Genomic DNA, 26,120 nt, shown 5'->3' on the forward strand with positions numbered 1-26,120 from the left:
GTGCCAAGAAATGTGCAGGGTGATGGGCAGAGAGCAGGGAAAAGGGATTTATTTTTCAAAGAACTGACACGGTTAGAAGGCTGATGCAATGACCTGGCCTATTTATAATTTTGTGTATATGGTTGGAAACAGGAGAAAGAAAAATAAGATAATTGTTCACTAAAATAGCATTGAGGGGGGCCGGGGGGGGGAGAAATTCTTATTTAATCCAGCTCAGTGACGCAAAGTCTCCTGGCCGATTAGTAGCACAATAGGCATCGTCCAGTATGGAATTGTACATATAGAATTTACAGCATAGGAACAGGCCATTCGGCCCAACAGGTCCATACTGGTGTTTATGCTCTGCACAAGCCTCTTCCAACTTAACTTCACCCCATCGTGTACATGGGGATAGAAAATGATTTATTTTGTATTGGAAACATTGGCGGACTTTTAATTTGCACTCCAGATGAGTACAATAACGTGAATAACTTAGCATAATATTTTTTAGATTCTTTTCTGCAAGCTTCCATTTGAACTGCAATTAACTAATTTTACCAAGTACTATACAAAGCATTTAAATTCCATAGACTGATTATCTTCAAAAAGTTCAATTGAGGTCCATTTATTTTGCTTCCAATACTGTTAGCTATCAATTTTTCAAGTTAATTTGCCAAACAGCCAGAGTGATGTGATATACAATACCACTAAAATTCTGGACTATGCACAAGTTATATACAGTACAATATATCCATTACAGTCCCCCACAGGACCTGCTGACTGGCTGCAATAACCAGGTGGCCACTCTATCCAGGAGCATCTCGCCAGATTCAACCCTGCTCTAGTGTTCTTCAGGTGATTCGGATCATTATATACACAAGGGAATAACACAAGCACTACATACAGTCCTGCCACATCCAGTCATGAATGGTGGTGGACCATTAAACAACTACCGAGAGGAGGAGGCTCCATGAATATCCCCATCCTCAATGATAGTGGAGCCCAGCATGTGAGTGCAAAAGACAAGGCTGAAGCGTTTGCAACCATCTTCAGCCAGAAGTGCCACGTGGATGATCCATATCGACCTCCTCCAGAGGTCCCCACCACCACAGAAGCAAGTCTTCAGCCAATTCGATTCACTCCATGTGATATCAAGAAAAACAGCTGAGCGTACTGGATACAGCAAAGCCCATGGGCCCCGACAACATCCCAGCTGTCATGCTGAAGACTGGTGCTCCAGAACTAGCCGCACCTCTAGCCAAGCTGTAGCTAAAACACTGGCATCTATCCGACAATGTGGAATACTGCCCAGGTATGTCCTGTCCACAAAAAGCAGGATAAATCCAATCCGGCCAATGACCGCCCCATCAGTCTACTCTCAATCATCAAAGTGATGGAAGGTGTCGTTGACAGTGCTTTCAAGCGGCACTTACTCAGCAATAACCTGCTCACTGATGCCCAGTTTGGGTTCCGCCAGGACCACTCGGTTCCAGACCTCATTACAGCCTTGGCCCAAACCTGGACAAAAGAGCTGAATTCCAGAGGTGAGGCGAGAGTAACTGCCTTTGACATCAAGGCAGCATTTGACCGAGTGTGGCATCAAGGAGCCCTAGTAAAACTGAAGTCAATGGGAATTGGGGGGGAGAACTCTCCACTGGCTGGAGTCATACCGAACACAAAAGAAGATGGTTGTGGTGGTTGGAGGTCACTCATCACAGCCCCAGGACATCGCTGCAGGGGTTCCTCAAGGCAATGTCCTAGGCCCAACCATCTTCAGCAGCTTCATCAATGACCATCCCTCCATCATAAGGTCAGAAGTGGGAATGTTCACTGGTGATTGCACAGTATTCAGTGCCATTCGCAACTCCTCAGATAATGAAGCAGTCCATGCCCGCATTCAGCAAGACCTGGACAACATTCAGATTTGGGCTGATAAGTGGCAGGTAACATTCGTGCCACACAAGTGCCATCTCCAACAAGCGAGCGTGTAACCACAGCCCTTTGACATTCAACGGCATTACCATCGCCGAATACCCCACCATCAATATCCTGGGGGGGTCACCATTGACCAGAAACTTAACTGGACCAGCCACATAAATACTGTGGCAAAGAGCAGGTCAGAGGCTGGGTATTCTGTGGCGAGTGTCTCACCTCCTGACTCCCCAAACTCTTTCCACCATCTACAAGGCACAAGTCTAGAGTGTTATGGAACTCTCCACTGGCCTGGACGAGTGCAGCTCCAACATGAATACTCAAGCTCAACACCATCCAAGACAAAGCAGCCTACTTGATGGGCACCCCATCCACCACCTTAAACATTCACTCCCTCCGCCACCAGTGTACCGTGGCTGCAGTGTGCATCATTTACAAGATGCACTGCAGCAACTCGCCAAGGCTTCTTCGGCAGCACCTCCCAAACCCGCCACCTCTACCACCTAGGACAAAGGCAACAGGCGCATGGGAACACCACCACCTCCAAGTCACACACTATACTGGCTTGGAAGTATATTGCCATTCCTTCATCATCGCTGTGTCAAAATCCTGTCACTCCCTCCCTAACAGCACTGTGGGAGTACCTTCACCACACGGACTGCAGCGGTTCAAGGCAGTGGCTCACCACCACCTTCTCAAGGGCAACGAGGGATGGGCAATAAATGCTGGCCTTGCCAGCGACACCCACATCCCATGAACGAATAAAAAAAAATATTGGCCGAATTAAGTGGCTGTAATATAAAATATACTTTTTTTTTAACATATATAATGGCCCAGAAATTCAGGTCCCCACGCACAAGTACGCACTGGGTACTCACGCATAGGCCCAACGAAAGTGCCGGTTTTGTGCATGCACTGCGCATGCGCAGGAAACCGGAACTTCCGTTCCCTTGAAAGAAGGGGTTGACAGATGGAACGTGTGCGAAGCAGCGCATGCGCATCGAACTTACGTTTTTTTTTGCAGGTTTCTCCGGGAGGGCAAGTCTCCAGCAGTTACACTTTTAAAAAGCAGGCGCAGGGCCTGCTTTTAACAAGGTAAGTTGTGAATTGATTAAAATTAAAACATTTTTTCCACAGGTTTATTATTTTTAAATACTTTAAAAGGTAAGTTTATTTTTAGCCCCATTAGAAAATGTAATTAATTTTTTCAAAATGTTAAATTGTTTAAAATAGCTATTTCATGTAATTTATAGTTATTTTAAAAATGTGATTTTTTAAAAATTTATTTGTAGTTTTAGTTATGTTTTGGGGCTTATAGTATTTATCGGTTTGACAGCTCTTCCTGTCAAATTCATGAATGAAGCATTCCCTGCTACCATTGGCTCTCCATGGCCCATGTGATCCCAGGGGACGCTTCGAACCAACTCCGCCCCTGGGATACGCAAGCACTGTGCGCCGGCAGTTGGAGGAGGCCCAGGATCGGAATACCACGCGGGCCCACAGCTCAACGGCCGGCGCGGTAGTTAAGTGCAGGTCGGAGGCTTGCACCCGCGGGAAGCTTCCGACCCGAATTTCTGGGCCATAATTTTCCATTTAATTCCACAAGAAGTTATTCGGGACTGTTAAAAGTGGCTGCAACAGATGACTGCCCTATAAAGGCAACAGGGTTATACAATATACGGAACCAGGTGCAAATACTAGCAATGGGGAATGGCACATTTTTATACCCAGTTTTGTAATCAGATATTCACAGGTGAAGTTTAGCACAAACAAATCTACCATGTTCCTGCAATATGCCGTAATTCCAATCTCAAGAGCATCCTCGATCACATCATTGTGCATTCTTCCATTTCCCACACCAGGTATCCCTATGCAAGTATGATCAGTAATTAGTCCCAAAAATGTGCAATTTTGTGCGGTGGGCTGATGTCCATTTAAAGATTGTCAAACTTATATTCACAAAGCACTCACAAGCAATAGAAAGAGATTGTCATCCCGTTGATTTGCCTGGTTTCAAACCTATATTCCAGTGTACGAAGGACAAGTAACCCACCACCACAACTTCCAGTGGAGAAAGGCCAAGTAATCCACCTGGTGCACCATTCAGACTTCCTACATCATCTTCAACAATTTTGCATCAGTGAGGCTCACAATTTTCAAAGCTTCTGTGGATCTACAAAAAAAATGCATTTTCTCCTCCCGCCACACGCAAAATAATGATGTACATTCTGCATTATTTATCCAAGAGTTGCACAATCATCTTTGATGAATGTGACGAGAAGAAACTTAACACAAACATCCTCAAGGAAGCAGAAGGGTTGAGAAGCATAGTCTGTTGAAGAGCTTCTGTGCACCAATGGACCTTTCTCATTCTGTGCTTTCTTATGGTTACTTTTGTAATTGAGCTGGACATTACAGTGGACCAACAGTTAAGAGGAGACATTCTAAAGCATAGGAATTTAGGAACAGGGCTAGTCCATTCAGCCCCCTCGAGTCTGTTCCAAATTAATACCAACGTGCTATTCATTAAGCTAAGGGATGCAGGACTTGATTTGTTTTACCATTCCGGAGACAGATCAATCAAAACACCACATGCTGGGATAGTTTTACAGTCCTTAGAGGACTGACGCATTGCACCAAGTTCACAAACAGCAGCAAATACAGCAATAAATTGCATTGATACAAGAACATAAGTTGCAAGAGCAGGAGTAGGCTATACAGCTCCTCGGGCCTGCTCCACCATTCAATATGATCATGGCCGATCATCGACCTCAACTCCACTTTCCTGCCCGATCTCCATATCCCTTGATTCCCCTGGAGTCCAAAAATCTCGCTCTCAGCCTTGAATATACTCAAAGACTCAGCATTCACAGCCCTGTGGGGGCCGAGAATTCCAAAGATTCACAACCTCGGTGAAGAAATTCCTCCACTTCTCAGTCTTAAATGTCCTACCCCTTATCCTGAGACTATGCCCCCTAGTTCTAGACACTCCAGCCAGGGGAAACAACCTCTCAGCATCTACCCTGTCAATCCCCTTCAGAATGTTGTATGTTTCAATGATATCACCTCTCATTCTTCTAAACTCCAGAGAGTATAGGCCCATTCTACACAATCTATCATAGGACAGCCCTCTCAGCCCAGGAATCAATCTAGTGAACTTTCATTGCACGCTCCTCCAAGGCAAGTACATCCTTCCTTAGATGAGACGACCAGAACGGTGCATGGTACTCCAGGTGTGGTCTCACCAAGGCCCTGTACAATTGCAGCATGACTTCCTTACTCTTATACTCCAACCCCCTTACAATAAAGGCCAACGTGCCATTTGCCTTCCTTATTGCTTGCTGTACCTGCATGCTAGCTTTCTGTGTTTCTTACACGAGGACACCCAAATCTCTCTGAAAACCAACATTTGGAAGTTTCTCACCATTTAAAAAAATATTGTTTTTCTATTCTTCCTACCAAAGTGAATAACTTCACATTTCCCTACATTATACTCCATCTACCACCTTAATGCCCACTCACTTAGTCTATCTATATCCCTTTGCAGACTCTGTGTTCTCCTCACAGCTTACTGTCCCACCTAGCTTTGTATCATCAGCAAACTTGGATACATTACACTCGGTCCCTTCATCTAGGTCATGAATATAGATTGTAAATAGCTGAGGCCCCAACACTGATCCTTGTGGCACCCCACTAGTTACAGCCTGCCAACCTGAAAAAGATCTGTTTATCCCTGCTCTGTTTTCTGTCCATTAACCAATCCTCTATCCAGGCTACTAATTTACCCCCAACCCCATGAGCCCTAATCTTGCGTAATAATCTTTTATGTGGCACCTTTTGTAATGCCTTTTGGAAATCCAAATATACTACATCCACTGGTTCCCCTTTATCTACCCTGCTAGTTACATCCTCAAAAAACTAAAATTTGTCAAACATGATTTCCCTTTCATAAAACCATGTTGACTCTGCCTAATCAGGTTATGATTTTCTAAGTGACTTGATACCACTTCCTTAACAATGGATTCCAGCATTTACCCAACAACTGATGTCAGGCTAACTGGCCTGTAGTTCCCTGTTTTTTCTCGCCCTCCTTTCTTGAATAGCGGTTACATTTGTGTCCTTCCAATTCACTGGGACCTCTCCAGAATCTGGGGAATTTTGGAAGATCAAAACCAATGCATCCACTGTCTCTTCAGCCACCTCTTTCAGAACCCTAGGATGTAGGCAGTCAGGTCCAGGGGATGTCGTCAGCTTTTAGTCCCATAAGTTTCTCTAGTAATTTTTCTCTACTTATATTAATTATGTTAAGTTCCTCACTCTCATTAGATCCTTGGTTCCCCACCATTTTCGCTATGCTTTAGGTCTTCTCCTATGAAGACACATACAAAATATTGTTTAACGTTTCTGCCATTTCCTTATTCCCCATAATAATTTCTCCTGTCTCAGCCTCTAAGGGACCAACGTTTACTTTTGCTACTCTTTTCCTTTCTACATACTTGTCGAAACTCTTACAACAATCTGTTTTTAGATTTTTTGCTAGTTTTCTCTCATTCTATTTTTTCCCCTTTTGATTAATTTTTTGGTCAACCTTTGCTGGTTTCTGAAACTCTATCCTCAGGCTTACGATTATTCTTTGCAACATAATAAGCCTCTTCTTTCAATCTAATGCTATCCTTAACTTCTTTAGTTAGCCACAGTTGGATCACTTTTCCCGTGAACTTTTGTTTCTCAATGGAATGTATTTTTGTTGAGAATTATGTAATATTTCTTTAAATGCTAGCCACTGCTCATCTACCACACCTTTTAATCTATTTTTCCAATCTACCTTAGCCAACTCGCCCCTCATACCCATGTAATTGGTTTTATTTAAGTTTAAGACTTATAGTGCGATCAATGAAGAAAAACTGTCCCAATGTGCTTCAGAGAGAAAGAAAAGATTAGGTACCAAGCCTTCCCAGGAGGTTTAGGAGAGATAACTAACAGTTGGTTAAACAGATGTATTTTAAAAAGGTTTTTAAAAAGAGGTCAGGAGGAAATGCTTACCAATGGAACATAGGTGACTAGATTCGGTTTATAATCAGAGCGCCAACTTGTTTTTCTCCCTCTTCTCTAGGTTTTAAATTATTACAGTACACTTCCATGAGCACACAGCACCCTCCCGTACCTTGTCGAAGTGGGTATTCTTCAGCTGTGAGCCCAATGACCATTGACAGACTGGGGATACGAGAAATGACACTGATTCTATCCTTACCCAATGTCTCCACACACAGGGGGCCATTAAGTAACAATCAGGACTGGGAATCCTAGCCACCTTTCCCCCCCCTAATTACTGAGTCCGGAGTCTAATCTGCCACCCCAGCTGAGAGCTGCTCCAACAGTACTGACTGACTACAAACCTGGAGCCTTCTGGATCTCTGTGGCTCAGAACTCTCCCTAACCTACTGATCCACAGCTATACCACAGAAAACCAATTTTCACATAGTAATGCCACCAACACATCTTGCTGTGCTCGGTCAAATTGGAATTACTACTCACCAAGGAAGGTACCGTGAAAATTTGCACTGAAAGATCGGTAACCGAGAACTCTCTGTCGTGGTCATCATTCACATAGTCAGTCTGCAACCTCTCATAGTTCTAATGAAAAGGCAGAGAAGAGGCAAGGAGGGGGACAAATGAGTTGAATGAAAACACATTGTACTCACCAAAGTCGGGACAGTGAAGAGCTGGACAGATAGAGCGGTCACTGACACTACCCGCTCGTGATCATCCTCCATAAAATCTCTCTGCAACTGCTGGTAATTCTAAACAACAAGATAAATTCACCTCCAGGTCATGTCTAGACGGTCCTCAGAATTAAATGCCGAGTTTAATTCTAACTATTAAGCTTCACATGCCAAAAAGGGTGGAGGACAAACATACTTTTGTACAGATTTCGTAAGAAGTGAGCAAACGCTCATCCACGCTCACTTAAAAACAGATTTACTGAGTCAAACCTCATGATATTTAAGGAAATGCATCACTTGCTTTATTTCCACATAGTGCTTCATTCCATTTCCCACCACTTTCCATAGGTCTCAATTTCAAACTTAGTAAGACTTACTAATTTAACAAATATGTATCCCTCCAGAGTACATGTTTTTTGGATGGGTATGGTTGCCTTTTGCACATGCAAGGTTTATCTGGGAATTTCACTGGTGGGAAACTATACATTTCATTAACTGTTGTCACCCAGAGTCAGCATCAAGCAGTCACAAGTCAGGTTATGCAAGCCTAGGTGCAGCATAAAACAGAACAGCACCTTTAAGATTCTTTCCTCCTGACCCCACTGTATTTCCCCACACCAATCATTCTTGCGACCTCAGTGAGACTGCCAATCTGGTCTAGAATAGTCAGGAGCTTTGTGCTGTACCCATGAAGAACTGGATTGATCAGACTCATCCCCTACAGGACTGCAACAACCAGCAGAGAGAGGGTTCTTTCATTCCATCAATCTGGCTGGATTCAAACTCAGGTCCCAGAGATGAAAGGACAGGGCATTGAAACAGTGCCACACCTAGTCTCCCTACACACTTAAATTTCAGAGTAGCTATTTTTAACTGGAAGAGAAATTTCAGTCCTTCGTGAATAAGGCCATAAATTTTCAAACCGAAATCTATTAAAGAAGAATATAATAAATGGGACAATGCTACCACAATTAATAAACTGCAAGCACAAAACATAATTAACTGTAACCTGATTGGGCCAGTTGATGTACAAGTACATTAGTCATAGATAAATCAAGTGGTAAACACATCAGTTTGTGTGTGTTTTTATCCTGAAACTACAAAATTATAGCTTAGATGCATCTGAAAAAGTTACCATATACAGGAAGGCAACAGGAAGCAAAAAATCTATTTATTACCACCAAAAAAGATATAGCTTATTTTTCTTGCTACATTTTCTTGAAGTGAATGTTATTTCAGAAGCAAAAAAACCTCATGTTACATCAAAATTGTTAATTCCAGAAATTAACAGAACAAAATATTGCACAAAACCAGATACACAATAAGACGACAAATAATTAAATAGGTTTCTCAGTGAATGGATTAAAGCTGTCTTTATACAAATCATTAATATACAACGTAATTCAATACTTCACTTACTTTTGCAAATCGAACTGCAAATAGCTTTTTGTTTTTCAGATCCATCAGGAGGCTGCTCATAAACAACTGATGATAGATATTTCGTGCTCCTATTGAATAAAGATATATAATCATTCTTCAGGGAGCAGGAAGGGAGAAAAACAAGAAACATAATGTTACTGTCATAATGGGAAATCTATTTATCCAGATTACCAGACACATGGCAAACTCTTGTGTTACAAGTGATTTTGACCATACCAACTCTAATTATTTTAACTAGACACATTTATCCTCTGCCAGCCTAGTCCATCTGCTGTAGAATGCAGGAATCCAATAAGTTGGCAAGTCAGGAGTCAAACCTTTGCTGGGACACGATTCCAAGGGCATCAGTGACCCACTGTACTTCACCCAAATGGCTATCATTCACATATGAAATTTGTCATGGAGTGCTTGCAGATGCCTTAACTGCAGAGGAATCAGAGCGGAGCCTGATCTTGTCTTCATTTTGCCTGCACACACTTCCAGTTGGGCTCATAGATAACAGTTCACCGTATGATGATCAGGACTATAAATACTGCCCGACTTTCCTCCAAGGAACTTATAGGCAGTGAAGCCAATTTTGCTCCCCTATCTTTGCCAGAGTTGAGATCGGTCAAATCAGCACAGATTGCGAATCAAATCCAGAACCTGTCTGATCCGAATGGCTCAAGTTACCCAATAGATATCACTGAATATAGCAGAACTTTAAAAAAAAAAAGGCTACAATTTCTGGAAAGTTTCAGCTTAAGGGCAGCATTGTGCTGGTTGTTTCCAAGAAAATGTGCACGTAACTCAATCATGCCTGTTTTACGCTGAAACATTACTAAAGGAAGTTGGAAAGGGAGAAGCAGTTGTTGTGATAAGTCAGAATCAATGACGCCACGAAGACCAGGGAGGAAATCCTAAGGAAGCATCAGGAGCTAGGTGCTAAATTAAAAAGCAGATGGTAAACTCCAGATGACTATATGAGCCACGTGCGAATTAGCATAGAAATAAACATGTCAGGAAAAGTAAATGCGTAGCTGAAAGACTGGTATGGCAAAGAGGGGTTCCACTTCATGGGACACTGGCACCAGCACAGGAAGGAGCTGTACCGCTAGACGGGCTGCACCTGAACTGAACTGGAACCAAGGTCGTAACAGAAAGGATAAAGAGGACTGTAGAAAGGATTTTAAACCATTAAAGCAAGAGGAGGTGGAAATAATAGCAACCTAAAGATAAAGCAAAGAGGGGTAAGAGCAAAAGTCAGAGTACATAAAATGATAAATACAAATACTCCAGGAACAGAAAAGGTTATAGGAATATATAATAAAATACCTGTAATAAATAAATGAGTGCTGAAAAATAAGATGTTAAATTGCCTGTATAGCAATGAACAGATTATCAGCAAAAAAAAAAATCTTAAGTCAAGTCAAAAAGTGAGATAAAAACACCATCAGGGCATATAGGCAAGGTTACCCAAATAAGAATTCTGTACACAAAAGCATGTAGTATAAGAAATAAAAGGTGAGTTAGAAGCACTAATGGAGCTTAAAGGGCATAATGTAGTAGTCATCACAGAGACCTGGCTATAAACTGAGCATGACTGGGAGCTAAATATTCCAAGCTATAGGATCTTTAGAAAGGGCAGGGAAATTGGGAAAGGAGAAGTAGAAATATTGGTAGCAGACACAATTCCAGCAGCAGAACTAAGGATTTCAGGAAGGGTGATCAGGCAGTCGAAACACAATAGGCTGAACTAAGGAACAGCAAAGAATGCAAGACTCTGGTGGGAGTTGCCTACAGACCTCCTAACGGTAGTGATGCAGTGGTGAAATGTATAAATATTGAGATCAGGGAAGCATGCAGCAGAAACAACAGTTATAATGGGAGATTTCAATTTCACATTCACGGAGAAGCAGAACAGCTCAAGTTGTAAAGGCAATGAATTTCTAGAAAGTATTCAGAAATTTTCTGAAACAATGGGGGAAAAATTCGGTTGATTAGCGCCTCCCCTTAGCACCCTAAGAGGGCACAAATCAACTAGCGCCTGAGCGCGGCGATGTTTGCGCCGCTCGCCAAATTGACCAGTTTGCAGCGGCGTTAAACACTACCACCACGATCTCCTGCACCCGCAGATCGTGACATCAGTCGAGCGTGCAACGCCCCAGACCGGATAATGAGTCGCGCCCCCTGCCTTTCCGCCTGCCGCTAGCGACGACAGGTAGAGGGGAACGTTTTGCAGTCGGGAAACGGCTGGGGGAGCCCTATTTAAAGGCAGCCGCTTCCTCCCTTGTCGGCAAAATTTTTGGTACACGCAGGTTGAGAGGGAGAGACACGTCTGGAAAGATTTAACACTGTCCTAAGGAGTTTTGGCCCTCAGCACCACTTTTCAGGTTCTTAAGCACCGAGCTCTTTCCCTGGGCCGATCCATTAGTGCATCCAACACAATTGCTTTAGAGGTCTCTCCAGGCAGAGGTTCAAGGCTGTAATGAGCAGGGTGTGGTTGGCCAGAAAGATGGCCCCTCCCCTTTAAGAACTGGAAGGTGCCAGTCTGTCTGTGTTCCATTACTAACTGACATCACCTGAGCTTCGCCAGCGCTGAGGTAGCGCCTCGCTCCTCATCGTTAGCGCCTTAAGACAGTTGTGTAGTGCCTGATTTAGCACTCAAATCACCTCCAGGGGCGATAGAGGCCAAGTTTGCCATCGGAGGCGATAATGAGCGCCGGGCACTAAAAACTGCGCCCGGCCGATAATAGTGCCCCAAACAGGGATACACCAAATTTCTCCCCCAATGTTTTAGAACCAACAAGAGAACAGGCCCCCCATATTAGATTTATTGATGAGTAACCAACACAAATTAGTTAACAATCTGACAGTAAGGGAACATCTAGTAAATTGTGACCATATTATGAATGAATTTGATATTAGGTTTGAGAAGGGAGTCACAAATCAAGGTTTTAAATTTAAGTAAGACAAACTTCAAAGGGATAAGAAATAATGTATGAAATATTGCGCATCCAGTAGGTTTCAAACTAACAATTTATACATTACTAACGTTTACAAAATAAAATATTACCTTTCCATAGTTTTGAGTCGCAGAGCATCAATTTATCAACGAGAGAAGAATTGTCTTCATCTGGTCTTTGTTGTAATCCTACTTGACACAATATTCGCCTCAATCCACCTTTGTTAAGCAAAAAAAAAAAAAATTCTAGCTGTTTATCTGAACACAAGATGAACAGGTCACGGTGCTGTCTGATGTGGTGGTGCCCAATACACAGCCCACCAGTCACATTGTACCAGCTGCCTTGAAAGTACTTCCCCAGGGAGAATTTTTCCCTTTCAAGTACAAGGTACAAGTTTTAATATAATGAGTTTAAATTCAAGACGGTCACATATTTTCTAAACTAATTTTATATTTCACTAACACCATAAAAAGTGCTGCTTTCAAGTAAAGCCTAAATGAAAATTGGTAAATACATGTCAGTAGAATGATTGTTTGAGAACTGTACTGAACCAAAAATATTTTTCAAGCAGAAAACAACTTAAATTGGGTTTTTCATACATATGCCAACAATTTAACTTGGTCGCAGTAGGCATACCCACTTATCAAATGGTTTAGATCTGCATATCCAGTCCAGCAGAATTTTAAATCCTACTTATCTCATTAAATGCTTGGAACCTCCAAGGATTTTTTTTTTTTTTTAAATTCTTGAGATGAGGACATCACTGGCAAAGCCAGCATTGATTGCCCATTCTTAGTTACCCTAATGAAAGGTGGTGGTGAGCCACCTTCTTGAACCACTACAATCCGTGTGGTAAAGGTGCTCCCACAATGCTGTTAGGTTGTGGGAATATTTTGACACAGCAACCATGATTTTTTTTTTATATACTCAAGTTAAGCTGATGCAGTAATTCTCTCCTTAACTATTAATATACAGTAAACTCTTCCGTATCCGGCACCTACGGGACTGGGATGGTGCCGGTTAATTAAAAATTTTGGATAACGGAGAGGTATACCTACCAAGGCAATTTATATATCGGCCAACCTCAGACCAGAAGAAGGGACATGGAGTGACCATGGCCAAAGGTAAGAGAGCCCCGTTACACAGCCACTTGTGCTGGAGCCCTGGTTACACAGCCACAGGTCCAGCAGTCCCTGTTACACAGCCACAGGTACAGGAGCCACGGTTACACGGCCACTTGTGCAGGAGCCTTGGTTACACAGCCACAAGTACAGGAGCCACGGTTACACGGCCACTTGTGCAGGAGCCTTGGTTACACGGCCACAGGTACAGGAGCCACGGTTACACGGCCACATGTGCAGGAGCCCCCGGTTACACGGCCACTTGTGCAGGAGCCTTGGTTACACAGCCACAGAGCCAGGAGTCCCTGTTACACAGCCACAGGTACAGGAGCCCCAGTTACACGGCCACAGATCCAGCAGCCCCAGTTACACGGCCGCTTGTGCAGGAGCCTTGGTTACACAGCCACAGGTACAGGAGCCCCAGTTACACGGCCACAGATCCAGCAGCCCCGGTTACATGGCCACTTGTGCAGGAGCCTTGGTTATACGGCCACATGTGCAGGAGCCCCGGTTACACGGCAAAAGGTACGAGAACCCCAGTTACACAGCCACAAATATACAGTAAAACTTACTTTTGGGTTCCTGAACCTACTCCTGAATTTTACCAGTTATTAGAGAATTCCGGATAATTAGGTGCTATTTAAATGAGAGTTTACTGTAGCTTGCAAGTACACAAGAAAGACAGCACCAAAAAGAAAAGTGCCATTATATTCAGTTGAAGCTATCCAGCATTCACTGATAGGAGGTCACTTTCAAGTGCTTCAATGAACCTATTTTCTTCCCTTGGTCAATTTATTTCCCTTTCTCTCCTGGAGGTGTGGACTCATGCCCGAATACAGTTTCACAAGTACCAACATCTCTCCGATTGCTCACCAGAGTGGCCAGATCTTGAATGAGCCAAGACACTGAGCATCGGCAGGCTATTTCACTGTGGAGATCAACACAGCCAACCCCAATCTCATCTTCCTCCAAAGTCTAACCATGTGTATTTTCCATCAGGTGATGGCTTCATATTACACTATGCAGTATATGTTGTATCCGTGTGTTAAGAGAGACATGGAAGGCAGGAATAGGTTTCACAGGTGTTTACTGGACAAAGACTGGAGGTGAACTAACAGATACAAGACAATATACAGGCTTATATAGCCCGAGTGGCCATTACAGTACACAGGGGCTCTTAAAGGCACATACACTACAATTCCTCCCCTTTTAGCCAACCAGTACATAATATTTTAAGTAATCATTAATTACATGTTACAAGAACAATAATCTACACATTGCTTCAGTTAATCAATGATAAGTCAGTCTTTCTGGAGGCTTCCTGACTCGGTCCGGATAACGCCTCGGTGGTGTAGCAGTTTCTGGTGGTGTAGTAGGTTCTTTTGGCAAGGCTGATTCGGCTTGAATGCCAGTGTCGGGTTCATCTGGTTCCAGTATCACCGGATCGGAGGTAGATACTATGGGTATCTCTGCTTCATCATTAGGCGTATAGAGTTGTGGTGTAGGTTGTCCCTTTTCGGATGACTATGATCTGGTCAACATGGCGCCTTATGCTTTCTCCAATGTCCACGGTATACATCAGCGGTCCTAGTCGTGTGCAAATAGTTCCAGGCTGCCATTTCTCGGTACGGTAGTCCCGGGCCAAAACTTGTTGACCTATCTGGAAGGTTCTAGTTGGCCTTTCATTCATGCCTTGAAATTGCCGGTTCTCCACGTCCCTTCTGATGTTTGGCTTGATCAAATCCAGCCGGCATCTTAGGCTTCTATTGAAGAACATCATGGCGGGAGTTTGGTTTGTAACCATGTGTGTTGCATTCCTGTATGCAAACAAGAAGTTATCTACCTTATGCTGACGTTTTATGTCTTCATTACCCATGGCCTTTATGGCCTTCTTGAAGGTCTGGACAAACCTTTCAGCCAATCCATTGGTGGCGGGATGGTATGGGGCGGACGTGTAGTGCTTAACCCCATTGTTTTTTTAAGAACTTCCTGAATTCTTCGGACACAAATTGCGGTCCATTATCAGAACAGATCTGTTCAGGCAGCCCATTCCTGGCAAATATGGTCCTTAATGCTGTGATGGTTTTTTCCGTGGTGGTGGAGGACATCTTTATTACCTCCGGCCACTTGGAGTGTGCATCAACCGTGATTAAGAACATCGAGTCCATAAATGGACCAGCAAAGTCGATGTGTACCCTTTGCCAGGGAGATGAGGGCCACTCCCATGGATGTAGAGGGGCTTGTGGTGGAGCGTTTTGGACCTTCTGGCATCCTAGGCAGCTCTTGGTCATTTCTTCGATGTCTCCATCGATACCTGGCCACCATACAAACGCCCTGGCTAGGTTCTTCATTTTCACTCCACCCAGATGCCCCTCGTGAAGCTCCTTTAGCACTTTATCCTGGAGTTTGGGTGGAATCACCACTCTGGATCCACACATCAAGGTTCCGCGGCACACTGACAGCTGTTCTCTTCTTTGCGAGAATGCTGGCAACAGTGGTTCGCCATGTGCTGGCCATCCCTTCACCGTTAAATCGTAGACTCGAGAGAGAGTCGGGTCATTTCTAGTTTCCTTTTCAATGGCAGAATTTGTTACTGGTAGACATTCCACTATGGTTGAGTGGAACATCTCCACTGGGTCTACTGTAGGTGCCTCTTCTACCGTTGGCAACGGTAGGCGCGATAAACCGTCAGCATTCCCATGCTGTTTTGATCCTTTGTATTCTATGTCATATTGGTGTGCCCCTAGGAAAAGGGACCACCTCTGTAGCCTTTGCGCTGTCATAATGGGAACGCCCTTTTTAGGGTTGAATATGGAGACGAGGGGTTGATGGTCAGTCAACAAGGTAAATTTTAGTCTGTGTAGGTAATGGTTGAATTTCTTCACTCCCCATACCAGGCTGAGTGCTTCCCTGTCGATCTGGGCATAGTTACGCTCAGCTGAGTTCAATGAGCGTGACGCAAAAGCTATCGGCCGCTCCGAGCCATCAGGGAATCTGTGATAATACCGCTCCTACGCCGTAAGGGGATGCATCGCACGCCAGTCTGATTGGCAGTGATGGGTTGTAATGAGCCAAAACTTTCTTGGACGTGATCAAGCCTTTACATTTATGGAAGGCACGTTTACAGTCCTCGCTCCATTCCCAAATTACTCCCGTTTGTAGCAGTTCGTTAAGAGGGTGCAGAACAGTTGACAAGTTCGGTAAAAATTTATGTTAGTAATTTATCAATCCCAGGAACGACCTTAATTGAGAGACATTTTCAGGTGCTGGTGCTTTTATGACCGCTTCAATTTTCTCAGGGGACTTATGCAACCCTTCTTCATTCATTATGTGGCCACAATATGATATTTGTTTCTGGAAAAATTCGCACTTGGGGCGGTTTGCTCGTAGGCCCTGTTCGCTCAGCCTAGTGAGTACGTTCTCCAAATTGGCATGGTGTTCGTTGTCGTTTTCTCCCGTTACAAAGGATGTCGTCCACGTAGCATTGAGTCCCAGGAATTCCTTGCAGGACTTGTTCCATAGCTCTTTGCCAGATAGCTGGAGCTGATGCTATTCCGAAAACCAGTCAATTGTACTGGTACAGGCCTTTGTGTGTGTTTATTGTGAGATACTTTTTAGAGGCCTCCTCAACCTCCATCTGTAGATATGCCTGTGCTAAGTCAATTTTGGTGAAACGTTTCCCTCCGGATAGTGAGGCAAAAATATCTTCTATCCTCGGAAGAGGATGCTGTACCGTGTGAAGGACTGGGTTTACAGTCACCTTGAAGTCCCCACAGATGCGAATTTTTCTCTGTTCTTCAGATTTATCATTATTCAACGTTTTCTTCATGACTGGGATGATGGGTGTTGCCCACTCGCTCCAATCTATCTTGGATAACACGCCTGTCTTTTCCAAATTCTCCAGCTCTGCCTCGACTGCTGGACGAATTGCGTATGGCACCGGTCTTGCCTTAAAAAACTTGGGAATTGCCGCATCTTCCACCTTTATTGAGGCGGTGACGCCTTTCAAGGTTCCTAGTTCCTGTTGGAACACTTGTTTGGCGTTGGCCAAGATGTCTTTTAATCGTTCAGGTATGATGTCATCATCGTTTTTTTTCTTACTGGTCACCGTCAGTGCCTGAATGGAGTGCCAGTCCAAACGTATCTTCCTGATCCATTCACGTCCAAACAGCGGTGGACCACCATCTTGCAGAACGTATAAATACAACTTCTGTATTTCCTTGCCGTTGTATACAACAGGCACCTTCATTTTTCCTTTGGGGTATACTTTCTGCCCCGTATATGTTTTCAAGATAATGGATGTGTCTTTCAAAAGGTATATGCGGAAATAGCCGCTCGTAATCCCATCTACTTATGACGGTCAGAGCTGATCCTGTATCTAGCTCCATTTTGACTAGTGACCCCGCTATCGTGAGGGTAACCCAAATGGTCTGGTAATCTTCTTTGGCAATTACATTATGTAATTTGAGACAGTTTAGTCTCTTGTTTCCGGAGTCGCTATCGCTCTTCTGGTCTTCGGAGCTACTGTCCGTCATCATTTGTACCTTTCTGTACTTTCCTTTATTGATTCTTTTTCTGTCAGTGGATTTTTTGTTTCCAGATCGGCATACACGTGTAATGTGTCCCATCTTTCCGCATTGCCTGCATGCTTTGTCCTTGAACCAGCAGTCCCGCTGGTCATGGGTGGATCTGCCGCAGCGATAACATCTCTCGAAACCCCGTGTCATTTCATGGGTGCCGAAGTCCTGTGGCTTTTGCTGTATCTTTGCAGCTCCTCTTGCTGCTGCTTCGTGTGATACAGCCACACTGAAAGCCTTGTCCAGTGTCAAATCTTTCTCAGAAAGTAGTTTTTTTGTGTTCCTTCACTCAGGAGACCGCAGACGAATTTGTCTCGTAGAGAATCTGCCAGTCCTGTCCATAATTGGCAGTGTAGGGTATCAACAATCTCCTTAAAATTCTTGTCCATCGGTTTGGCTGGAGCGATTAAGTTTCGTAACAGCCCGTATGTCCTTGCGCCCATTAGATTTAGAAGTACCGATGCCTTTTTATCATCTTTTATTTCATTCGCTGTGCAATATTTCTCCACTCTTTCCACATATGTGGTCCAATTCTCTATATTGTTATCGAAAGCATTAATATTGCCAGCCTTAGGCATCTTGGGGGGAAAAAAATGGCACCTCCCGCGCTTGCCCGCCGCTGCTGCTGCTGCCAATGCTGTTTTCCGCGGTTTTTATTTACAGGTGGAGACTCGTTCCCGCCGGACTCTCTGGGACTTTTCCCTCCCTCTGCTTGTCCGAACGCCGACCTGCTTTGCAGTGCCGGCCGTCTCCCGAGTGCTCCCCCCCTCTGTCTGTGTTTGCCTCCGCCTTCGCTGCTCGGCCCCGCTGCAGAGCCAGCCGATGGAGCCCCAGCCCGCCGCCCAGGAAGGATTATTGCAGTACCTGCCACCAGCTCGGCTAGCTGGTGAAACCAGAGTTTTTTTTTTGGTTTTTTTTCTTGCTTTTCTTTGACTTTCGTCTGAGGAATCGATCTTCTTCAGGTGCTGCCGAATTGCAGGTAAGTCCGTTTCCACTTCGTCGCCACGGTTGTATCCGTGTGTTAATAGAGACACGGAAGGCAGGAGTAGGTTTCACAGGTGTTTACTGAACAAAGTCTGGAGGTGAACTAACAGATACAAGACAATATACAGGCTTATATAGCCCGAGTGGCCATTACAATACACAGGGGGCTCTTAAAGGCACATACACCACAGTGTATTTACCCAATAAGCCATCTGGGGAATTCTGCTTTACTCAAGCTACCAGAAATTAGTAAATCAGTGGCTGTGGGCGACTCACAATACGCACAATTTTTAGTTGATTTTTTTTCCAAAGGATGAGAATAAGTCCTTGTGGGTTTTGGTTATACATGGAAAACTACTACCAGCGCTCCAATTATCGACACCTTTGAATGCCTGCCAAAACTTTTGAGAGTTTGCTTCACTACATACAGTAGTTTGTTAACACCAAGCTCCTATGGGCATACTGGAAATAATCAGCAGGCCAGGCAGCATCCGTGGAGAAACAGAGTTAACGTTTCAGGTCTGGGATCCTGTTCTGATGAAACGTTAACTCTGTTTCTCTCTCCACGGATGCTGCCTGGCCTGCTGAGTATTTCCAGCATTTTCTGTTATTTCAGATCTGCAGTATTTTGCTTTTGTCCTATGGGCATAGATCAACTTCATGCCCCCAAAAATATTACAATATAAATAACATGAATTGAATAGACTTTTCTTCATTCCTGTGACTGCAGTATTAGTGCACCATACTTTCAGCACCCAAATTTGGCTATTCTTTGATTATCTTGCCATTTCCATTATCTACCTGGGATGAGGGATAAAATGAGGAACCCTCCATTACAGCAGATAATGGAGGTCCCACCTTTAAGAAATTTAGCATGAAGAATCAAGATTTCCCATATGACAACTAACAGACAAGGTCTTGCCAGTCCCAAAGTTAAACAAAACAAGCTTGCATCATAATCCAGTTTGTGCACTGGATTTTTTTTTCCCAATTGCCCACGAATACACCAAGTTGTTCTCTCTCTCCCTCCTCAGTGAAAGAATTAAGAAGCTAGGTTTAGAAAAGTGACAAAGTTTGAAGGAGAAAGTCACTGTCCATCTATTTCCATGTTCTACTTTAAAAAGATATATCTTTTACTTCCGGATACCTAGTTACAGTATGACTGTGTGTAATTCAGAAGATTAGCATTTAATCTGTGAAAAGGGAAGCAAATGCATTCCAGTGCCAAACAGGGGAACAGCCACGACACCGATATCCAGACCAATGCTTGGATCCTTCAGACAAGGTCAATGAAGCATATCTGCTTCACTTCTTCAGCAAAGAGATAGCACAGCCTGTGGTGAGGAGCGCATCAGTAACCAATTGCTCAAAAAAGGAATCTCTCTCTCGAACATAGGATTCACATTCCATTATTTAAAAAAACTATCCATAACACAAACCTACCTTCAATTTTCAAGACAAAACAGTATCATTAATGGTCATTTTCAAGATAGGAAATGGAGAATTAAAAAAAAAAATCAAGCCATCATTTTTTTTTGAACTAAACCAATTGCATTGCTTTTTAAGTATGCCCAATGCTATACATCACAAGGTTAACTGGGATTTATTTTCTGACAACGCTTACCTGAGTAGCCAATCACCTGGCTCAGCCAAATTAAGAGTTTTAGGGCAAAACCCTGATGTGCAACAACAGATGAATGCATTACTTGCACCTTTAGCGGCTTTGTTTGTCGACTGGTATTCCTCTAGAGCAAATCAAACATTGAAAAAAAAAATCAGTTGTCAAGCTGTTGAAGGTCAGAAGAATATATACACACACACACACCAACCTCTAATTGTTTTTATGAACACAGGTACATTTTGTTTAATGTTCAGAGGAAAATTCTTACCACTATTACTGTTTTTGCCTGCTCACAAAACTGGAAGTCGCCATATCGAACTGATCTACGGCCCTGAAAATATCAGAAAAATAAAAATATTTTACAAATGAAACCTTTTACAACCTGAACTCCAACAAAAACTCTTAAGTCAAGAGAAGTCATCAGTATAATAAACCAAGATGTATACAAGATACACCGAAAAGAATTCTAAGTCGTCAAATATTCCACAAGAGACAGAAGTGGAGTCTCTTGAAAGAGATTTTTTAGATCCTGTAGCATTGCATATGAAGGTGTGGTGGTGCACTGCTTTTTAATGTTTGGATACAGGTTTGCACCTGTAACTCTCCATATGGTGAGTTGCTAACTTCAGCTGTGCGACTCGAAGATGCTGCTGGAGGGTGGGGGGGGGGGGGCGGGGAGAGATAGAATCACACCTTGGGCTCTTTCAAGTACTTTATGGTGGATTGCTATTTTCAGAAACTGGCAACAGCCAGTGAGTAGGTTGACTTGCTGAGCAGGGAGAAAAGGTGACAGAAAGAAAAAGAAAGTAGAGAAAATACGTTTAAGTGGAGTTCATCACCCCCTCTAAATATAGGTCCTTCCATTCGTGAATCGAGATTATCAGCTAAATTAATTAAGAATGAAAAGTAGAGATTTTTTTTGTACTTATGCTGTCAAACTGTGGAAACATTGCGAGTTATGCCTCCAATAGATACATCATGGGCAATATAAACATACACATAGTACAAGGCAGAACTTGCATGCATAAATTCTGTACACAATATGGAAATTAGAAGCCACAGGATTATCCAGTTATGACAGTTTTTCTCACTTCTATGTAACTGAATTACATTTGCAGAATTGAAGTTCAGCAATTTTACCACTTTACTGTAAAAATAAAAAAATCTTTCCAAGCTGCAACTGCTTTTGGTGAACTTAGTGTACTTATTACAAGTGGAAAATATTCCAAAAATAAAAACTCACATCTCTATCCACAGTGGTTGCAAAGCTGACAGCTTCCTTCTGTGTACAGTTCACAGCCTTCTGCAAGGTGTAAATCACTTGCTCATAAGTATGGACTTCGTCATTAAATAACATACAAAAGTAAGTATCTTCCTTTTCCCTAAAGAAAAAGTAATCACATAAGCATTTAACATTTCCCTCATGGCCTTTGTTAATCAAAAAACAAGTATTCCAAAGTGAAAGCCGCATCTCCAGGTTTAGAAGGATAACCAAAATACCGAAGTGGTTTCAATAACAACAGAACACGAAACTGGTCTTCTATACCTACACCACAGAGCAAAACACTCACTCAAAAGTAATTTTTGATCAAGAAAACAGTTACTAGCTGCGATATATGAATTTCATACTATCCATGATGGTGGAGCAGGGTTTTGGTGTTCCAATACATTTTCTATGGGGCCTCTGATTCTGTATCGTAATTTCCAATCTCAACTGGGTCACACTAGGGAGAGGAACAGAGCAGAGGCCAAAAAGAAAAATGGGGATCCTTCTTGGGTGTTTAATTATAAAAACTCAATCAGGGTTTCACTTCCTGACTGCCATCCAGAAAACCTCTGCTGGAATTCAGTCACCTGTGGAGAGATTCAGGCTCAGCTGCCATGAGCCCGACAGTAGAAGAGCCCGTAAACATTTACTGATCAGGCACAGAAGTAAAGACAGACTACTCTGAGGAGTTACCAGATAGCTGCTGATGATGCCCTTGGGGCCATACCGCCAGATGATTCAATAGCTTGAGGAAGCAGTTGCAATGAAATCAGAGGAAGGAAAAGTACTACACATTGGTCTAGGCTGGGGTGGGGGGTGGTGGTTTGCAGGCAGAGGCAAAACTCTGCTGATGTTCCCAATTCCCACTGTTATTCAGTGATCCTTGCTGAAAAAATCCTACGGGTAACTATTAAGTGTGGAAATAATTAGGCTAGCCTGCGATACTGTCCACAGTGGAACAGCACACCAAAGCTAGATCAGCTGACATATGGAGGGGTATTTGGGGGAGGTGCTGGTTGCAATAAGAGAACCACACCTTGGAATTGTCATCATCAGTGTCTTTATTAAAAGTGGGTTAAAGAAAAAACCGAAAAGAAGGAGGTGCAATGCATTCTGTATTTATTCCGCTAGCGTACAGGACTCCCAAAATTAGACCCTGCACCTCAAACTAACGAAAATGTCAATTATTTTAAACTGCAACATTGGAAGCCCCGTGCAAGTTGAAATTCAATTTTAAACAGCCGTTCACAGAGACACAAAATATAATTCGTCTCAGCCTGGTTGTCTTGCAGGAAAAGAACAAGTGGAGCAGGGTGGGGGGCAGCAGCAATGTCCTCTTCTAGCATTGTTCAAGGATGTTTCAACCAGCAGTGAGAGGGGAAATAGCAGAGGCTCTGACCATCATTTTCCAATCCTCTCTAGCTACAGGTATGGTGGCAGAGGACTGCTAACATGGTACCGTTGTTTAAAAAGGGAGAAAAGGATAGACCGAGTAATTACAGGCCAGTCAGCCTAACCTCAGTGGTGGGAAAATTAGTGGAAAAAATTCTGAGGGACAGATTAAATCTTCACTTTGAGGAGGGTAGTGCATTTGATGTAGTCTATATGGATTTTAGCAAGGCTTTTGAGAAGGTCCCACATGGCAGACTGGTCACGAAAGTAAAAGCCCATGGGGCCCAAGGCAAAGTGGCAAGTTGGATCCGAAATTGGCTCAGAGGCAAGAAACAATGGTCAAAGGGCGTTTGCGTGACTGGAAGGCTGTTTCCAGTGGGGTTCCGCAGGGCTCAGTACTAGGACCTTTGCTTTTTTGTGGTATATATCAATGATTTGGACTTGAATGTAGGAAGTATGATTAAGAAGTTTACAGATGACACAAAAATTGGCCGTGTGGTTGATAATGAAGAAGAAAGCTGTAGACTGCAGGAAGATATCAATGGACTGGTCTGGTGGGCAGAACAGTGGCAAATGGAATTCAATCCAGAGAAGTGTGAGGTAATGCATTAGGGGAGGGCTAACAGGCAAGGGAATACACCATAAACGGTAGGACACTGAGAAGAGAAGATCAGAGGGACCTTGCAGTGCATGTCCACAGATCCCTGAAGGTAGCAAGACAGGTAAATAAGGTGGTTAAGGAAGCATACGGGATACTTGCCTTTATTAGCTGTGGCATAGAATATAAGAACAGGGAGGTTATGCTTGAACTGTATAAAACACTAGTTAGGCCACAGCTAGAATGCTGCTTGCAGTTCTGGTCACATTACAGGAAGGATGTGATTGCACTAGAGGGGGTGCAGAGGAGGTTTACGAGGATGTTCCCTGGGCTGGGGAAGTTTAGCTATGAGGAAAGATTGGATATGCTGGGGCTGGTTTTTTTTGGAACAGAGGAGGCTGAGGGGAGACCTAATTGAAGTGTATAAAATTATGAGGGGCCTAGATAGAGTGGATAGGAAGGGCCTATTTCCCTTAGCAGAGGGGTCGATAACCAGGGGGCATAGATTTAAAGTAATTGGCAAGAGGTTTACAGGGATTCGACGGTGGTGGGGGTCTGGAACTCACTGCCTGATAAGGGTTTCTGACTCTACTACCCTATCACATTTAAAAAGTACTTGGATATGCACTTGAGGTGCCGTAGCCTACAAGGATACGGACCAAATGCTGGAATGTGGGATTAGGCCGGATAGCTCTTTGTCGGCCGGCACGGACACGATGGGCCGAATGGTCTCCTTCTGTGCTGTAAATTTCTATGATTCTATGGTGGGACCAGGGGAGGAAAAGAGCAGAAGGAGGGACACAAAAAAATAAACGTGCAAAAATTTTCAACTGAGTTTTTTTGGGAAATCTGCATCAAACAACAGGCATTTGCATACATAATTATAAAAACATGGTAAGGTCGACACCGAGAGCTCGTTTCCCCTGGCTGGAGAGTCTAGGACTAGGGGGCAGTGTCTTAGGATAAGGAGTCGGCCATTTAAGACCGAGACTCAGTAGGTTGTGAATCTTTGGAATTCTCTACCCCAAAGGGCTGTGGATGCGGTGTCATTGAGTACATTCAAGGCGGAGAGAGATAGATTTTTGAACTACAGGGGAAATCAAGGGATATGGAGATCGGGCAGGAAAGTGGAGTGGAGGTCAAAGATCAGCCATGAGCTTATTGAATGGTGGAGCAGGCTCGAGGGGCCGTACGGCCTATCCCTGCTCTTAATTCTTATTTTCTTATGTTCAATGTCAACATTCATACTTACGGAGGCTCTAAACCAGAAGGTAGTCGATCTTCCTCCACCCACGTCAGCATATCTACAGCATATTTGAATGCAATTGCAAAAATATTGTAGGCACGTCCAATCATGTCCTCAGATAAATGTGCCAGTGGATCCTATGAAAATAAGTGTGAATTATAGCTCAACTCAATCAGAATGCAACAGCAAAAAGCCCAATGACTAGCAATCCAAACAAAAATTAATCATGATAACATGGAGAATTCTAATGCAGCGGTAAAAACAATTTATTCGCAACTGATGTGTCGCCGAAGTGGCCACTTCAATCTATCACATACATGACAAAGGTGGTCAATTTCAAACCAGGCCATAAGGTGGAATTCCTCCCAACAGCAGAGCAGTCCAATAACCTCCTCGCAGGGTAGAGGAAAAACTACCTCAGCTGCTTCATAAATGACCTTCCCTACATCATAAAGTCAGGAGTGATGCTACTCGCTAATTACTCTACAATTTCATATTCATAGAAACATAGAAGATCGGAGCAGGAGCAGGCCATTCGGCCCCTCGAGCCTGTTCCGCCATTTAATGAGATCATGGCTGATCATCCAAATTCAGTACCGTCCCTGCTTTCTCCCCATATCCCTTTAGCCTTAAGAAATATATCGAACTCCTTCTTAAATATATTTAATAAGTTGGCCTCAACTGCCTTGTGTGGTAGAGAATTCCACAGGTTCACCACTCTCTGGGTGAAGAAATTCCTCCTCATCTCTGTCCTAAATGGCTTACCCCTTATCCTTAGACTGTGACCCCTGGTTCTGGACTCCCCGACCATCGGGAACATCGATCCTGTCTAGTCCTGTTAGAATTTTATAAGTTTCAATGAGATCCCATCTCATTCTTCTAAACTCAAGTGAATATAAGCCTAATCAACCCAATCTCTCTTCATCCGTCATTCCTGCCATCCCAGGTATCAGTCTGCCGAATCTTCGCTGCACTCTCTCCATGGCAAGAACATCCTTCCTCAGATAAGGCGACCAAAACTGCACACAATACTCAAGATGTGGTCTCACCAAGGCCCTGTACAACTGCAGCAAGACATCCTTGCTCCTGTACTCGAATCCTCTCGCTATGAAGGCCAACATACCATTTGCCTTCTTAACCGCCTGCTGCACCTAGGGTTGCAAAGGGGTGGAAAGTTTCCGGTAAATTTCTGGAAATTTTCCACGGGAAGTTTAGCTTGGGAATTTAGCCCAAAAAAGCACATGCTAGCATAATATTGTTTTTTTTGTATTTCTTTCTTTTTCCCCCCCCCCACC

The 26,120-nt window shown here is 43.5% G+C and overlaps 1 protein-coding gene across 4 annotated transcripts in view; it reads right to left on the reverse strand.

The window, feature by feature from the left end:
• The window catches only part of ubr2 (ubiquitin protein ligase E3 component n-recognin 2), a 162,512-nt gene that overhangs the window by 97,123 nt on the left and 39,269 nt on the right, over positions 1-26,120 (reverse strand). For 2 of the 4 annotated variants that reach the window (XM_085980818.1, XM_085980809.1), the window contains exons 5-11: positions 24,832-24,962; positions 21,566-21,704; positions 20,591-20,653; positions 20,326-20,446; positions 12,130-12,237; positions 9,054-9,142; positions 7,447-7,545 (exon numbers count right to left, since the gene is read on the reverse strand). In XM_085980818.1, coding sequence (XP_085836944.1) covers positions 7,447-7,545; positions 9,054-9,142; positions 12,130-12,237; positions 20,326-20,446; positions 20,591-20,653; positions 21,566-21,704; positions 24,832-24,962 — 750 coding nt within the window. Of the gene's footprint in view, positions 1-7,446; positions 7,546-7,613; positions 7,713-9,053; positions 9,143-12,129; positions 12,238-20,325; positions 20,447-20,590; positions 20,654-21,565; positions 21,705-24,831; positions 24,963-26,120 lie in introns of all 4 variants that reach the window. The other 2 variants (XM_085980815.1, XM_085980805.1) reach the window with 1 other exon arrangement.

Source organism: Somniosus microcephalus, chromosome 3 (assembly GCF_052327205.1).
Source record: "Somniosus microcephalus isolate GS21.2 chromosome 3, FLI_Smic_1.0, whole genome shotgun sequence".
Lineage (NCBI taxonomy): Eukaryota > Metazoa > Chordata > Chondrichthyes > Squaliformes > Somniosidae > Somniosus > Somniosus microcephalus.